The sequence below is a fragment of the Rhinolophus ferrumequinum genome, chromosome 3 (genome assembly GCF_004115265.2).
Source record: "Rhinolophus ferrumequinum isolate MPI-CBG mRhiFer1 chromosome 3, mRhiFer1_v1.p, whole genome shotgun sequence".
In the NCBI taxonomy this organism is placed as follows: Eukaryota; Metazoa; Chordata; class Mammalia; order Chiroptera; family Rhinolophidae; genus Rhinolophus; species Rhinolophus ferrumequinum.
The window spans coordinates 11047332-11065396 of NC_046286.1; the positions used below are offsets into that span (position 1 = coordinate 11047332).

The 18065-nt window shown below is 48.7% G+C and overlaps 1 protein-coding gene across 1 annotated transcript; it reads right to left on the reverse strand.

Annotated features, from left to right (window-relative positions):
* Positions 1-7097: 7097 nt before the first annotated feature.
* Positions 7098-17474, reverse strand: NCR2 (natural cytotoxicity triggering receptor 2). Its single transcript, XM_033100211.1, is given in 9 exon segments — positions 7098-7103; positions 7297-7349; positions 7352-7482; positions 12261-12333; positions 13237-13263; positions 13266-13397; positions 13400-13570; positions 13710-13802; positions 17426-17474. Coding segments are annotated over 9 exon segments (735 nt in total).
* Positions 17475-18065: the final 591 nt, after the last annotated feature.

An 18065-nucleotide genomic window follows, 5' to 3' on the forward strand; every position in this document is an offset into this window, starting at 1 on the left:
TATGGGTGCGGGCGGGAGATTTCTGATCTGCTGACCGTGCCTCACAAGCTGGGCCCCGGCAGGGCAGTTTCAGAACAAAGCAAATCACCAAGCACAACAACAACAACAACAACAAAGAAAAATATCAAATACGTTCACATGCAAAAACCACCTGATAACCCCACTCGACAGAGGCAAAGATATCAAAGATATAAAGACAAAGCAAAACAAGACAAAACAAAGCAATACAAAAAGCAGCGACAGTCTCGGCCTAAGCCCACCAAGCAATGTCCAGGTTGTTCTCTGCTGTACCAAGGAGCCCCCTGCTTATTGCGCAGGCAGAGCCGGTCACCTGGTGCCCAGAGAGACTTTGGGACTGCAGACTTAAAAGCGTGGGCCTGAGGGGTCTGGATGATAGTTTTTACAATATCAGTGCAGTTTCTGCCCTTGCCTGCACAAATGCACACTGAGAGTGGCACCACCAGATATGTGACCAAAACTCTTGAGTCTTAAGGCACCTCTTCAGTGTGTGTGTGTGAGTGCGGGCAGGAGATTTCTGATCTGCTGAAAGCCCAGAGCTGCGCCTGCCTCACTGCTGATCTCCGGGTGTGTCTCGGCCGCTGCACCCACCCCACCCTAGGCAAGCCAGGAAGGGTGGGGGCTGGAGATGGAGGGGTCTTCACTCTCCCAGCCCAGCCGTGTGTCGCCCTCTTCCCGCAGGCCAGAAAAGGTGGTGGCTGGGGGTGGAGGCGTCTCTTCTCTCCTAGCGCAGCCAAAATCACGCACACTGCCCAGTCTGCCTGGGTCAGGGCTGCCCGTCAGGCTTCCCAAAGCGTGAGCTTTAGATACCACTTCTCGGTTCAGGGGCCGGTTTAAGTCTCTGGAAGGGCGGGGTAAGATTGGAAGAGCGGGGCGGGGGAGGGGCCTAGGTATGGAGACTGCGCCCCCCGTCCGCCGCAGGGCGCGCCGCCTTCCCAGCGGGAGAAATCAGCCGCGGGACGCAGGGAAAGAGCCGCCACCCGGTCTCTGCGCTCTCCGCTCCGCCTGGGCCCCTGTGCGCGCCCGGCACCGCGGGGCTGCACCGCGGTTTCCAGTCCCAGTCTCTGGAAGGGCGGGGTAGGATTGGGAGAGCAGGGGGGGGGGAGGGGCCCAGGTATGGAGACTGCGCCCCCGACCGCCGCAGGGCGCGCCGCCTTCCCGGCGGGGGAAATCAGCCGTGGGAGCAGGGAAAGGGCCTACCCCCGGTCTCTGCGCTCTCCGCTCCGCCTGGGATCCCGTGCGTGCCCGGCTCAGTGGTTTTCGGTTTTCGCCCCCGCCAGCTGAGGCTCCGTTGGGGGCTGGGCTCTCCCGCCGCTGCCGGCCGGGCGCTCCCACGCCGCTTCTCCTCCTCCTCTCCTTGCTCCGTCCAGTTAGCTTACCCCCAAGAATTTCTTAGCTTCAAGCAATCCACGAATCTCTCCACTATATTGTGTGGTGAGCGAAAATTTCCTCGATGGGTTATAGTTCCCGTTTGCAACAAGATCTGGAGGAGAACTCAGAAAGTGCGCCCTGCTGCCGCCATTCCTATGACGTCCCCCCACATACTCTCTTCACATACGTGTATCTGTGTGGTACATTCCAGAAGTGGGTATCCTGAATCCCTGACGTCCTGAGATACACATGCCTCCTAAGACGATTGCCAAGAGGCTGAAAGACGACCCTTATTAAGGTTCTGTCTACAAGGTCTGACACTTAAGTCACGAACTCATCCTAGAAAAAGGGCTACATACCTCACTGCTGAATATCACTACGGTCACCTTCGAAGGACTCCCCTTGGGGAGCTACGCACTGATGCCAGTGCCTAGTCCACCCTTCAAAAGCAATTTTGTAACTCTTTTTCTGGAATGGCCATCAGAGCTGTCATCGTATTACCCTTGATGACCTGAATGTCATCAAAATGTCTTCCTTTCAATATTTCCTTTATCTTTGGGTAAAGAAAAAAGTCATTGGGGGCCAGATCAGGTGACTAGGGAGGGTGTTGCAATATAGTTATTTGCTTACTGGCTAAAAACTCCCTCACAGACAGTGTCGTGTGAGCTGGTGCATTGTCGTGATGCAAGAGCCATGAATCGTTGGCGAAAAGTTCAGGTTGTCTAACTTTTTCATGCAACCTTTCAGCACTTCCAAATAGGACACTAGGTTAACTGGTTGTCCAGTTGGTGCAAATTCATAATGAATAATCCGTTTGATATGAAAAAAGTGTAGCACATTCTTGCAACAAGTTTGCGAACTTAATTGTCCAATGTCGCATTCCCCGGCAAAGCTCCTGGTCAACCTGAAAGATCAGTCCCTCCTACCAGACACGTGACCATGTGGACCTCTTCCGATGAAAAGGGAAGGAGAAGGGCAGAATGGGCAGGTTGCTGGAGAGGACGTGTTTTCCCCCAAATCTGTTTCTATTTTGTTACCCTCATGAGCAGACTGCAAAGTTAGAAGGCTCTAGAATGATTAGGATAAGCTCTTTACTGTGATGGTCCCTCTCAGCGTCCTCTGGGTGGTGTTTGAAAGCCACACTGTAGGAAGGTTGGGAGCACAGAGCAGGGATGCAATAGAGGAGCCCCTTTCATCTGGGGGCCTCGGTTTGTTTTTATCTGCAGAATGAAAACATGGGGACGAAACTGTGTGGAGAGAGGACCCTTACCCTTCTTCATCAACAGGTGTCTGCACAAGGGCGCATGCAGGATTCCGTCTGAAGGGAGGATCCCACTGCTTAAGGAAAGGAGCAGAGGAGGACGAGAAAGACAGGAGGAATAAAGATGGGAAGAGGGGAAGTAAGGAGAGCACTGCGTCAACAACCTCTAGGTCCAGGTCCATCGCGTGAATGGAGAGGAGGCCACAGTGAGCAGGCTCTCTGGGAGGGACAAGTGTCTCTGTTTCATTTTGTTTTAACGTTGGGATATGGTTTGTATGCATAATATGCAGCTCTTGGAGTGTCGACAAATTCATGGTCATGCAAGCATCAGCACACCCAGACACAGAACAGACTTGTTACCCCCCAATTCCCTCCATGAGAAGTTTCTGCCCCAATCGTTCTGCCTGTTCCAGGATGTCACAGTATGGGACCACGCAGTGTGAAACATGTTTCTTTTTTATTGAGGTGTAATTAACCTTTTGAATCTGGCTTCTTTCACAGTGCACCTGAGATTGAGCATTTCTGTTACGTGTCTCTATAGTTCGTTCCTTTACATTGCTGAGGAGTACTCCTTTGTATGGATAAACCAGTTTGTTTCTTCCTTCTCCAGTTACAAGACCTTTGGGTTGTCTCTGGTCTTTGGCAGTTATGAATAAGGGCACGATAAGCGTTTGCATCTGGGTTTTGGTATGAGCATAAAGTAACCTTTTCGCTGCGTTGTATGGAAAGCGAAGTCAGGGTGGGATATGGAGTAAGGCTTCAGTTGGTCGTGTTAATTTGGATGATGGAGCGGACAAAACAAATATGTAATTAAAATGTTAGCAAGCCCGTGAGAGCATACCACGTGGAAGCTGAGCCTCCAGAGAGGGCATCGAGACTTCCTGTCACCAGGGCACTTGTTCAGGACGAGGCACAGGCATTTCTTTACTGCTTTCTCGGCAGGGGTGGTGGTGGGGAAGGTGCGAGGCTCCTGGGACGTCTGCTTACCTCACTGCCCACTCCACCAGGCGTGAAAAAATTTTCATCTTATTGTACTCATGTACACATTGTTGTAAAAATATTCAAACAATACAGAGTAGAATGTGAAAGTCTCACTTCACACCCGTCACATACACCTACCCACAATCCTGTTAGCATGGTCAGGTGATCCCTGCACACACTTGTCTCTGTTTTTGCACATGCACACACACGCTGTTTCTATGGATATAGCTTTATTTTCATTTTAACTTCTATTAATGAGGTATGATGACATGTGTCACTCAGCCGCTATATTTAGTGTTTGGACCTAAATATTTTTCTGGTGATCTGATCTGTGCATGTCAGGACACACAGATCTGCCTCATTCTTTCTAACATGCTGCATAATACCTTCTATTAGAGATGTAGCATCCTTTATTTACAAGCATCCTTCATTTTATTGCTCATTTTTATTGTGCTTCACAGATACTGCATTTTTTTTAAAAATAAATTGAAGGTTTTTGCAACGCTGCATGGAGCAAGTCTGTTGGCACCATTTTTCAAACAGACTCAGATGATGGTTAGCATTTTTTAGCAATAAAGTATTTCTTAAATATGTACATTCTTTAGACAGAATGCTATTGCAATTTGATAGGCTACAGGATAGTACAAACATAACTTGTATGTGCACCGGGAAACCAAAAAAATCCACGTGACTCGCTTTATTGTGATATTCGCCTTGTTGCGGTGACCTGGCCCCGAACCCCCAGGACTCTGAGGTGTGCCTGTAGTTCCTTTCCTATTCTCGGCCAGTTTGATTTATTTCTAAGTTTCACTATTATGTAAAATGTTGCGGCAGATAACTTTTTACATACCTCTTTTTGCACCTGTGATTATATTCTCTTACATACACACCAGAAAGGATTGAGTGATTTGCAGGAAGGGGATGCACATTTAATATTTTGAGAAATCTGGACAGATTGATTTCCTAAAAGGATGCACTGATTTATATTTCCGCCAACAGCTGTTGAGACTGCCAGTTTTCTCACAGCCTTATTGCCTTTGGAAATGACCAGCCTTTCAAATTTTTATTAATTTAATGGGTGAAAGAATGACCCCCCCATTGTTTTCATTTGCATTTTCCCATTTACTGATACCATCGATTCTACTGTCATATGAGCGGTTTTGGGGGTGTTTCCTTGGATTGACGTTTCTATCCATCCTTTTCTGTTTCTTCTATCGAGTAGTTGCCCTTTTCTGTGATTTTACAAGTGCTTTGTATGTTCTGGATATTAATTTTTGTATGACATATGTCATTTTTTTCTATCCTGTCACTTTTTAAAAACATAGTTTATAGCATCTTTTATCATACATAAGAATTGTTTTTTTTTAAAGTGGGAAACCTACCAGTCTTTTCCTTCTTGGCTTTTGAGTCGGGGAGCTGTTTGTATGGGGGGGCCAGTCCTCTGAGGAAAGGGTGAGTAGCGGTTCTCTCTTCTGAGAGAACGAAGCCTGTGAAGGAAGACCCGTTTTCTCATGGAAGGAGCTCACTTAGGATCACCCGGGATGTCTGTGAAAATACTGATTCCCCCCGTGTGTCTGGGCTCCCCTTGTGGAGTCCAGTTAGAGGGCCAGGGAAACCAGACCCAGGGTCAAGTACGGGGAGGACAGAGTCCTGCTTTGCGCCTGGGTCCAGTGACTGGCAGGTCACAGAGATTTGCTCAGATTGCCTCCTTTGCCCCCTCCCTGGGGCAGGAGCCTGGAATACAAGGTCAGGGACCCTGCAGGGCTGGGGGATGGGGCACCCTCCTGTGTGCCCAGGCCTGGACCGTGCCTCCTGGTGGGCCCTGTGGCTGCAGGGCCACTGCTCCCTGCCTTACCCCTCCTGTCCTCTACCTTCTGTCTGGTCCTCTTCCCCAGCCCCTCATCTGAAGCCCAGGGCCTGGTGGAGGGGGTGTTAGCAGCACCAGTAAGAGGAAAGGTCCTCCCAACCAAGCTACCCTCTCCTTGAGCTCTCGGATGGGGTGGAGCGGCTAAGGAAATGAGGTGGTCCCTGGGCAATGGGCTTGATTCATCGGGGCTCCCCGCCACTTCTGAGAAGAAGGAATTGAGAAGGACAAAGGCCTCCTTTGAGAAAGTGGGAGGCGTGGGGTGATGGGCTCTATGGAAATAGGGGAGAAGTGAAGTGGAGCCAGGAGAGCTCCCTTCACCCAGGTACATGGAGGGTCTTGGGCCTTGAGAAGCCTCAGCTCTGCCCTCCCAAGGCAGCCACCAGAGACTGAGGTGCTCCTGCCTCCCTCTTGCTCAGCTTCCTCACCCCCTCAGGCGGGTGGGCAGGCAGGGGAGACACTGAGAAGTCCAGGGAGGAAACTGTGGTCATCTGTACACTGCCCACTCTTTTTCCTTTCACTCTCTCTCCCTGCACACTGCTCATTTCCTGGGTCCTGGTTTGACCCCTCTCCCCCAGAAGGATGGGCTGAAGAGAGTTGATAAAATCAGAGTCATTCTCATCCTGACCACAGCCCTAAACCTCGTTGGACCCCATAAGCCTTACGCTTAGGTTTCACTGTAGGTCAGTGATGTGTTTCCACGCTGGGAGGTTATATGGGTGTTGGAGGGGAGAGGAAAGGGCCATTGTAAGTGCAGGGAGGGTCCCGGCCAAAGGGCAGAGGTGGGGAGAGGAGAGCTGGGGTCCGGGCTTACTGAGCATGGGCCTCAGAAGGGCTGGTGGGAGGGGTGGGGCTGGCTCTGGAGAAGAGCAGGGAGGAGAGGAGAGGCAGCCTCAGTGCTGGGACACTGCTCTCTCTTAGCCCCACGGCTGCCCCACCGACTGAGGCGTGGGAAATGTCGCTTGAAAAAATAAGTCGGTGAAAGAATCAAATCGCATATTTTCCTTTAATGAATTTCAGAGTTTTTAGAATCAGGAAAATGTTGATGTTGAGCCATAATTTACAAAGAAAAGAGAGAGAGAGAAAAAAAAAAACAACCCGAGAAACTTGGTGTGGTGTGTGTGCCTCAGAGACCTCCTTCTGTGTTGCCCGTGTGGATTCCTGAAGGCTCTGAGGTGGGAGTAGGGGAAGAAGTGACTGAAGTGACTGGAGTCCACTGTCTGACCCTGTGCCCCCCTCCCCCCACCTGCCCCTCCTCCAGCAAGCCTGCTCCCTGCCTTACCTGAGCCCGTTTCCACATCCTCTTCACTCTTGAGTGGTCCCTGCACCTGTCACCCAGCTCCTCTCCGTTTTCCCTGGTTTGCCCCCTTCTTCCCGGAGCTCGCAGCTTTCTCTCTCTTATGTGAGCCTCTGTCCCTCAGGACTTAGGATAAGGCAGCGTCCTGGGCTGCTGGCCTTGGGTCAGCATTCCTGCAAGGGCAGTTGGTGGGAGGGACTTTCTGTACAAGTGAGTGTTGCTGAAGGAGGAATGAATCAGAGAGGGAGAGAGGGAGAGGAGTAGAGGGAAGGGAAGGGAGAAACCTGGACCAGAGACCTAAGAGTTTACACCTGAAAGACAAAGGCGGGTTTGTAAAGAACAGCAGGATGGCTGCATTCAGTGTGGCTTTAACTTGTAGAGAGCCCTGTCAATCATAATTTCCCTGCCTCTGTGTTCTCTGGCTGATGCCCCCTTCGACCCTCTGGGCAGGGACAGAAGCTGTTTCCTGCTCCATTTGCCCCGAGTTCAATTCAAACCCCATACCTGGACAAGCAGGGCTGACAGAACTAGGCTGTTGGTCAGGAGGAGTCCGCAGACATGGGGACCAGGGCACTTGGGGGTGCAGGGCTGGAGTGGAGGGTGGAGTTTTGTTCCCTGGAGGACAGAGGGACAAAAAGGGAGATGACAGGGCTGGTGTGGCAGCTCTGTTCTTGGGCCCCTGATCCAGGCCTGTGTGGATGAAGGTCCCACCTTCAAGTCACTGTGAAGGGGCAGTGATGGCAGAGGAAGCCCTGGGGACCTGTCTGACTTTTGCAGTGGGGGACACACAGGTCTAGGTACGTGGTGAGCCCAGGTCATTGGGAGCCCAGGTGGCCTGCCTGGAGGCAGAGGCTGCTGGGTAAGAGAAGGGACAGTAGTTACTGAGCAGCACAACCCACCCACTCATTCCTGATAGCAGAAAATCTGGAACAAAGAACTGGGATGAAGTGGGAACAGAAGCCCATCGGCCTAGGGGAAAACAAATTTTGGGGTTGGGGACTGGGTTGTGAAGTCTTCTGGCTCAGGACCAGACAAACCTGCGGCCCGGCTGTATCGAATGTCTGTGGAGGTGTCACTGGGTCCCGGAGGAGCACTTGAATAGGAGTCAGGAGGCCTGGGCCTCCCTCTGAGCGTCTCTACCTCTGTGCCCAGGCCCTCTCTACCTCTCAGCCTCCTCAAGTGTGGGCACTGCCACCGTCTTGAAGTGGCTTACATCTCTCATATCCATGCCCTTTCTCACACGTCTGGGGCTGTTAGGGAAGGAGATACCTCGTGGGGAATTTTAGGGACATCCCTGTCCTTCCTGGTACTGTGGCAGAGCCAGTCTGTAGGTATGTACCCAAGGCCTCAAGGGCTTGGCTAAATACCTCGTACGGGACCCCTCTGGCTTCTGAGACTGTGAGCTGCCCGCCCACTACTCCCACTGCTCTGCCTTCCCACTGAGATTCTGGGGTCGTCTCTGGAAAAGTGATGGGGGCTTTGGAGGATAAAGAGAAGACCATGGCTGGGGCGGGGCGGGTGGGAGGACCAGAAGGGAAAGAAGTGGTGTCAGCTCCAAGGAAGTGGGAACTGTCGGTGTCCGTGGCTGGGTCTGCACGCCCACCCAGGGTCCATGAGGGGAGCCGTCTCTCCAGCAGGGGAAAGAGAAGGACAATAGCTGGGAGATGCCTGGAGGACAGGGTACCTGAGGGCCAGGGGCTTCCCTGGGAGGTCTCCCTGGAGAGAGAGACCTCAGTGTACACGTCGGTATGATTGTGTCCCCCAGGGGCCCTCTCTCTGAGGCTTCCCAGAATGAGGACCAGGAACAACCCATGCGGCCAGCCTGGAGGAGGTCCTTGGGACACTTGGCGAAAATTCTAGTCCTGAGCTACTGAATGTGCGATCTACCGATCTACCGTCTGGGGCTGGGAGAAAGGATTTTGAAACTTCTGTATCAGTTTGACTTTGCCTCAAGGTCCAAGCATGTGGTTAGTAAACTTGTTTTGTGCAGTTGAACAGGGTGTAGACCAGTTTGGGTGTTGTCAAATGTCACGGATCGCTCCATGTGGCGCCAGCTTTGTCCTAGCAACGTGCAATAGGACTATGTTCCAGCATGTGACAGTTTAAGGTTGCTTGGTCGACTATAACCCAAAAATGTAGAAACATCTGGAAAAATTATTTTTACCATTTGTTATTTTTATAATCATTTTTACTTTCAATCTAACCTGTTCTTTTTTTTTTTTAAATTGAGACTGGAACATGATTAACTACTTTAGAGTAGAGTAGTGATTAGCTCATTCAAGTACTAGTGCACAGATAGCAAAACCAAAGTCACTGAAGTTTTTGTCAAGAAAAGACATATCTTTTCTGAATGTAGCAGTGATAATAAGCCAAATGATAATAGTGGAATCGATTCCAAAGTCATTGTTCTTTCTGAAATCATTCCAAAGAGTTTGTACTGGTTTTATGTGAAGATGTAATCCCTCTTTGAGATAGGCAGAATGATGCCCCCACCCCACCCCCACCACCCTCGACGTCCACATCCTAATCCCAGAAACCTATGACTATGTCACCTTACGTGGCAAAAGGGACTTTTCAGATGTCATCAGGTGAAAGACCTTGAGATGGGGAGATTAGCTGGGTGAGGCCAATCTTCCATATTTGAAAGCAGGGACTGTTCCCCAACTATAGTCAGAGAGAGATGCCAGCGAAAAGGACCCCTGGCTTTAAAGATGGAGGGAGGGGGCCACTGCCGAGGAATATGGGAGACGCTAGCAGCGGGGGAAGCGCTCAGTACACAGCCAGCAAGAAAACAGGGCATCGGTCTTATAGCTACAAGGAACGGAATTCTACCTGACGTCTGAAGGAGCACTAACTGGATTTTCTCTAAGAGCCTCCAGAAAGAAACCCAGCCTGCTGGCGCTTGATTGAGTCCAGTGCGACCCACACTGGGCTTCTGGCCGGCAGAAGTGCTTTGCTTTAAACCACTGCATTGGTCGTAAGTTGTTAGGGCAGCACTAGGAAGCTATGACACTCATGTAGGGAGTGAGAGTTTTGTGGTTGTCAGTAATGGTGAAATACTAATACCCAGTGAGTTATTTATTGAGATGTACTGGCTAAGGAAGCAAATCCATCATAAAAACAAGTGGCATTTACATACCAAACATAAAAACACAAGTTCTAAACAAACTAATTTTTTTTGAAATACAAAGAGTATTGAGTTAACAAGCTTGAGAGCAATCAGTATTTCACATACAAAGTCTAGTGTTCTGTGGGCTTCTTGTGAAGTGACACTTTGTGTTGCTAAGACTAAAAACCTATCTACAATTGCCAAAACATTGAAAAACTACAACAGAGATGTTTGCTTCACAGAGTTGGGTTCACCTGTGGCAAGAAAGAAAGCTTAAGCATCACTTTCCATCGAATCTTTAGCTCTGTGTATCCAGAAGTATCTAATGGCATGAAAGACCAAGTCCCAGAACAAATAAAGCTAGCAAAATATTTTTCATGGCAACTTGAAAAATGCACACATATTGTTGACATAAGCTGTTCTTGTACTACATGCGCAATTTGAACATGATGATATGAAGGAATTCTTCTGTATCTTTTAACTTCATTGCCCAAACCACAACTAGCTCTGAACTGTATAGAACTATAAAGGATCAAATTATCAACAAGTGGTTTGGGGTTTAAGATTTATGTTTGGGGTTTAAGGAGTACGGTGTTTTCCCGAAAATAAGACCTAGCTGGACAATCAGCTCTGAGGTGTCTTTTGGAGCAAAAATTAATATAAGACCCGGTCTCATTTTACGATAATGTAAGACCGGGTCTTTAATATAATGTAATGTAATATAATGTAATGTAATGTAATATAATACCAGGTCTGATATTAATTTTTGCTCCAAAAGACGCCTTAGAGCTGATTGTCCGGCTAGGTCTTATTTTTGGGGAAACACGGTATGTTCTGATGGCTGCAGCTGCTACATCGGGAAAACATTCTAGACTAGTTAGTGACTCAGATTAGGGAGACTTGGGCCAGAATGTAAGTCAATGCACTGCTTCCTTCATGAAGAAAGTCTCGCTATGACAAAATATCAGCTGAACTGAACAGTGTGCTTATCGATGTGGAAAATTATGAATTACATAAAGATGAATGTATTGAATTTGAAATCATTCCCTTTATTATGTGATAAACTGGAAACAGCAGGAACAGTTGTTTTTACATGCCCAGTTGCAATGATTACTGAGGGGCCCAGTTCTGTTGAGAAGGTTTGATCTATAGGAAGGACTCTTAATGTTTTGGCAAGATAGAGACCAGTCTAGTGAAGATGTGAATTGCACAGTCAGGCTTGTTTATAAGCTAGCCTTGACGTTACGTTGCCATGCGACATGTTTTTCACTGGCAAATAAAATCTAAGAGCAAAAGCAAAAGAGAGAAGCTTCGAATAGTTTCTGTAAATTGTTATGACATGTTCTTAATTTAATAACAGTTATCACCAAATAGGTGATAATCTTGATATTACATATCTATAAAAATGCTCACAGAGAAACTTTAATAATTTGATAGGATGTTTCAGATTTTATTTTCCGCCAAAAGAGGATATATGCATTGGAAATTCATAGATCCAGAATCCAGTTTTTCATCCAAAGATAATTTGAGTATAACTATAAACTTATAAGAATATTTTGGAACTAGCTACTACTGGAGGATTGAACATGCATTTTGAAAACACAGCATCATTTGCTTCCTTTTGTAAAAGTTAAAAATAAAAATATTGAGCGTGTTGAAATTACTTTAAAATTCCTTCTTGTATTTTTGTCAACATAACTCTGTGAGACCAGTTTTCTACGATGAGTGTTATTAAAATAAAGCATCAAAACAATTTCTTTATACATTTTCCCCTAAGAGTGATGGTGTCATTAATATTACTTAGATTAAGTAAGTTAATAAGCAAGAAGAATAATCATTTGCCACATTTAAGTCTTTAAATGTAGATATACAGAGTATTTGTTCAAAGTATAAACATTGGCATTTAATATGGAAAATTGCCCTCTCACTTCTAACTTGTTGTTTAGTTATGACTGAGGAACAACAAAACATTACAGGTGTAATGTTAAGCCACTGTATCAGTCACCTATAGGCACACTGTCAATGAACAGTGTGTAAAGTTTTTATAATTTAAAAATTTCCCCCTGTGCTATATTAGTTCTGGTTGTATTTGTTGAAATGCAATTTGATGTCTGTCAAGTCTAATAAGCATTTTAGGCTTGCACTTTGTGTGTCTCATTTTTGTCATTGTTTCTAGTAATTTATTTTTGTTGTATTTTACAAACAAAAAAAAAGTCATTGATGGATTGGCGGGGGTTTTTTTTAGTTTTTTTTTTTTTTTTTAGGGTCCTCCACCACTCTCTTAGTCTGCTCAGGCTGCTATAGCAAAGTACCACAGTTTGGGTGGCTTAAAAACACAGACATTTATTTCTCAGAGTACTGGACGCTGGCAGTCTGAGATCGACAGGCCAGCACGGTGGGGTTCTGGTGAAGCCCCTCCTCCAGGTGGCCTCCTCACATGGTGGAAAGAGGATAAGAGAGTTCTCTGGTGTCTCTTTTATAAGGGCACTAATTCCATCCAAAGGGGCTCCCCCCCATGACCTAATCAAGTCCAGAGGCCCCATTTCCTAACACCATCATATTGGGGATTGGGATTTCAACATATGACTTTGGAGGAGACCCAAACCTTCAGTCCATTACAAGCACAGATACTTTGAGAAGATCGGATTTAGACTGAGGTTGGCAAACATTTTTGCAGAAGGCCAGAGTGCAACCACTTTAGGCTTTGTGGGCCTTATGGTCTCTGTCACAGCTTTTCAACTTTGCTGTTATAGCATGAAAACAGGCAGAGATGATACATAAACAAATGGGTGTGGCTGTCCCCAAATAGCTTTCTTTATGGACTGAAGTTTGTATGTCCTATAATTTTCACATGTCACAAAATATGTTTTTCTTTCAATTTTTTCCCCAGTCATTTAAAAACCACGTTTAGCTTTTAGATTATAGTTTGCTGACCCCTGATCTGGGCCAGGAGAAATGCACAGACCAACATGATGCCAACATGGTGGGGATGGTTTGTGGCCAGAGGACACACATTTACTGAGCACCTACTATGTGCCAGCTACAGGTGCCTTCTCCAAAGATGCTGGACAGTCTTGGGCTCCCCTGTGGCCAGGTCATAGGAGCTCCGGTCATGCCCAGCTGGTGTGTTTGAGCATCTTTGAGGAGGCTTGTACATCCTTAACACAGACAGAGTTGAGGTGGGTACGTGTGTGCACACCTGCGAGTCCCTTGGGCACAGGTTCCCAGCAGCCGGCCCAGGAGACCAGGATCGGGGAGAGGAAGCCTGGCTTATATGACTAGGAAACCAGGAGGAACCAAAAGGGGGCAAGGGGACCCCAGGGAAAGGGGCTCACCCGGAGACACTGCCAGAGAGAAGCTTTGGACTGAGAGACAGAGTTGCTGGCAGGGTGGTAGATTCTACACCAGTAGTACCCTGCATCCTCCCTCAGATCGGCCCTGGTGACAATGAAGAATCCCACACCGGGGTTGTCTCAGATTGAAAGCCAGGAGGCTGAGTCAGTGTGTGGGGCCTGGAGCTGGTGACTAACCTGGCGCATATGAGCACCAATAGCTCCTTACACCAGACATACTTCTCATAGTGCCCGCCCTTGGGTGGGTACTGGCACCTCAGGGGGAGGGTCTGCCCCACCAGGCTCTGCCATTGCTGAGTGTGATACTGCCCACAGCCTGGACAACAAGGCTGCCGGTCAGGGCCACGCCAGGACTTGCCCTCCGGCCCCAGAGCCACCTGCTCTGTGCCCTGCTGTCCCAACAGTCCCTGTCACACTCATTCCCGTCCTCCCCATGCCCTTCCTTTCCTTCTCACCTGGGAGCATCGCATCAGCCTCAGTAGACTTGGGGCTCTGCAGGCCATACCACCATTTTCTGGTGTGCTGGTGGGAGGGGGTACGGGGGGTGCCTGGGAAGAGGGAACGGGGCACTGGACCTTATTCTGCTGGGCTCTTCCAGCCCCTCTGAGAAAGACAAAATGGACAAAGCTAAGGCCTGGGTTAGGATGTGGGAGAGCAGGGAGGGCGGATTCTGTGGGCAGAGAGAAGCAGGACCTCCAGCTGTAGGTTTTGATCGGGCCCTGCTCGGTGCCGCACAGCTCCAGGTCTGGGAGAGGCTGCAACTCTCCTCTGTGCCCAGCGGCCCCTTCCTCACTGAGACCTCTTCTGGGGAGGAGCTGAGAAGGCCAGGGAGAACCTATGGTCAAGTAGCAGACGACTTGCTCTTTCTCTCCATCTGTGCACCACCTCTGCTTTGCAGGGCCCTGGCTCTCTCTCCTACACCCCCTTCAAAGGAGAGTCACGCTGAAAGTGGGTGACAAGCTCAAGGGTACTTTGAGGTCTGAGAGAGAGGCCTAAGCCCCACTCACCCCAGGGGTGGTCAGAAACTTCATGTTGGGGGCCTGCCTGGTACATCAGTGATGTGTTTCCACCTGGGGAGGTTTTGTGGGTGCTGAAGGCGGGAGGAGAGAGGAAGTGGAGATTAAATTCTAGGAAGGAAGTGTATGGAGGGGGAGAGGACAGCTAGGAGCAAAGAGAGCAGGGGTCCTCAGAGGGGCTGGTGGGAGGGATAGATCAATGGCAGGGGTCGGGGAGGGGAAGGGAGCACAGGAGCAGGGACCTGGCATCATCTCTGCACCCTCAGCTCCCACCATCTAAGGACACTAGAGAAATATTTGTGTAATTAACACACAAAGACACAGATGAAAGACTCGAACATCTCTTTCTTTAGTGAATGCTCGCACTTTTAAGATTTAATTTCTAAAAATGGAATTTCCAAAGCAAAAGATTTTTTTATGTATAAAAAATATATACCCAATAATATACTTTATGTATTATGTAAATATATATTGCTCGATAAATACATTATTTAATAATATACACTTATATATTTATATACTTAATATATTTATGTGAGGTCTGACAATTACGTTCGTGAACTTGTTGCAACATTTTTTTGTATCAGAGGGAGTATGCATTATGAATTTGTACCAACTGGACAACCAGTTAACCAAGTTCACTATTTGGAAGTGCTGAAAAGGCTGCGTGGAAAAGTTAGATGACCTGAACTTTTCACCAACAATTTATGGCTCTTGCGTCGTGACAATGCACCAGCTCACAGGGCACTGTCTGTGAGGGAGTTTTTAGCCAGTAAACAACTAACTGTATTGGAACACCCTCCCTACTCACCTGATCTGGCCCCCAGTGACTTCTTTTTAACCTGAAGATAAAGGAAATATTGAAAGGAAGGCATTTTGATGACATTCAGGACATCAAGGGTAATACGATGACAGCTCTGATGGCCATTCCAGAAAAAGTTGCAAAATTGCTTTGAAGGGTGGACTAGGCACTTGCGTTGGTGCATAGCTTCCCAAGGGGAGTACTTCGAAGGTGACCATCGTGATATTCAGCAATGAGGTATGTAGCACTTTTTCTAGGATGAGTTTGCAAACTTAATTGTCAGATCTCGTATATACTTAAATATATATATACTTATCTATGGAGGGTGCCAAAAAAATGCATACGTTTTAGTTATCTATGTATACTTTTCAAAGTTGAATTGAATTACTGTAGCAATGTGGAGTATGACGTTTGCTCAAAAGATGGCTTTAATCAAATGAATGCTAGCGTTATTCATTATATTATAATTTTAATACAGTTTCTTCCTTTAAAATGCATATACATTTTTTTTTAAAGATTGTATTGGGGAAAGCGAAGAGGACTTTTATTGGGGAACAGTGTGTACTTCCTGGACCTTTTCTTAGTGGTGAGGGCGCCATTCAGCTTAGTTGAGGAGGGCACAGCTTAGCTCCGGGTCCAGCAGGCAACTTTGTGGTTGAGAGGATGCGCTCCAACCAACTGAACCATCCGGGAGCTCAGCGGCAGCTCAGCTTAAGGTGCTGTGTTCACTCTTAGTTGCAGGAGGCGGAGCCCACCATCCCTTGCGGGACTCGAGGAGTTGAACCGGCGCCCTTGTGGTTGAGAGCCCACTGGCCCATGTGGGAATCGAACCAGCAGCCTTCTGCATTGTGGGTGCTGAAAGAGGGAGATTAGCATGGAGCTCCAACCTCCTGAGCCACTGGGCCGGCCCCCGTATACAGTTTTTTGGCACCGTCTGTATTTAATAAACATATACTTATAGGTATACACGTATTTAGAGAGAAAATTAGGTGCCGTGTGTAAATCCAGTGGCGGCCAGTCTAATGCCTGCCCAGGGAGCTGTGTGTGCGGTTAGATCGCAATGGGAAACTATCAAGGAGACCTGATTCTACGTCTACTGCTTTGCCCCTCTTCCCCCAACCCCAGCTCCTACTCCTCACTCTGCCTCAGTGAAGTGTTCTCCTTACCATGGGAGTGAGCAGAGACCGAGGATAAGGGCAAAGAGACAGACAAAAGGAGGACGCATGCTATAGGGACATCAACTGTCAGTGTCCATAGGACCACAGGTGGGAAAGCAGGATTGAGTTTTAGAGCTAGAAGAAAACCTCGGGGACAGTGCCAACCACCCACATGCACATGTTTACAGGGCGTGCCCTCTCTCGGTGCCCTAAATAAGTTTGTGAGGGAACCGAGGCCCAGACTCCTCGGTGACCTGCTCATCGTCACACAGGGAGGTGGCGATGTTACCAGACCAGGCCTCCTGACTTCTGATCGGGGCCTTTCTGATGAAGTTTGTCTGGCCCGCCGACAGGACAGGAAACCAATCTGCACACACAAGAGAGGTGAGCTCCTGCGGGTTTCCTGGCCTTCACCTGGACCTGGGGTCCCCTCTCTGACCCTAATGACACACCACATGGTGGGAGGGAACCCTCTCGGGGGAGCAAGGTGGCCCTAGCCCCAACTGGCGTAGAGGGGTGTCACTGGGTGTGAGGGTGTGGAGCAACTGCTTTTCCATGCCAATTTTCCTCTGGTCTGGCCAGTGCTGACCGCTAGGAAGGGACGCCTCCTCTCCAAAGGCCCCCAAGATCACTCTTTGCTCACATTCCATGATCCCTGTGTCCCTCTAGCCTATGGTCGGCTCTGAGTTGTTCTTGGCTGTGTTGGTCCTCGTTCCGCAGGGAACAGGAAGCTCTCAGAAGGTGGCACCCGCCCCTTTCTCTGCATGGTGGCCTCCCCACCAGTGTGAGTGGGGTGAGCACCCTCGACACAGAGTTGAGGTCTCAGTACCCAGATGAGCCGTCTGCTGGAGCCATCTGGACCCTGGCTTTCCTTTGCAGCTGGGACCTGGAGCCCCAGAAATGGGAGCTGGAGGGAGGGGGCCTAGGCTTAGGGTGGGGCTAGCTCCCAGGGGGCTCACAACAGCCCTGTCACAGTACACACTTTTGCAGGAGGAGCTGGGGCATGTCACTATGGTGGGATTTGGAGGTCCTTCAGAAGTGTCCTCAAGAGGTGGGGGCAAGGAGTCCCTCTCACATTAGCCGGGCAGGACACTGCCCTGAGGCATGGGGCAGTGGGCTCTGCCCACCGTCTGAGAAGGCCACCCCGGAGCCTCAGCAGCTTCTTCTCCTGACCTCACTGTTATGCTCACAGTTACCTGTGAGAAGTTGCTGGGAGAAGCTGATGACATTGTGCTCCCAGGGCATGCCTTCCTCTCCTCCACTCCCAGAATAGATCTAAGTACAGATTAGAGCTCAGTTTCTCTGTCTGTAAAATGGACATATTATTCTCTCATCTATTCTCTCTCATCTATTTTGGGTTACTCGGTTTCCTCCCTTGGGGCTTCTTGTCTGTGCTCCCTGAGCTGGGGAATCTGCAGGAGATCTTGGCAGCCCAGGGCATCCAAGCTGAGTGGGTCTGGGCTCCTTTCTCCTCCGTCTACTCCATAACACACATGAGTGTGCAATTCACAGGCACTGATCAGAAGCAGCTGTGATTTAATTCCAATGGACCTGACCCCACACCTACTATCTCAGCATTGGTTCAGTGTCTTCCATATCCTGGGTGAAGCTGGGTGCTTTATACTCCTCTCTGTTTAATTCTTCTGAGTGTTCTGTAAGGTGGACATTGTCAGTTCCATTGTTACCAGTGAGGAAACTGATAGGACATGTGCCCCAGGTCACGTGATGAACTGTCTCCTTCAGGGTCTCTGCTCACCAGCACCTGCCTCCAAGGGGGCCTCCTGGTGGGGGTTCAGACTGGGTGGGCGGGATGGGCCCCGTTCATGGCAGAGCTAC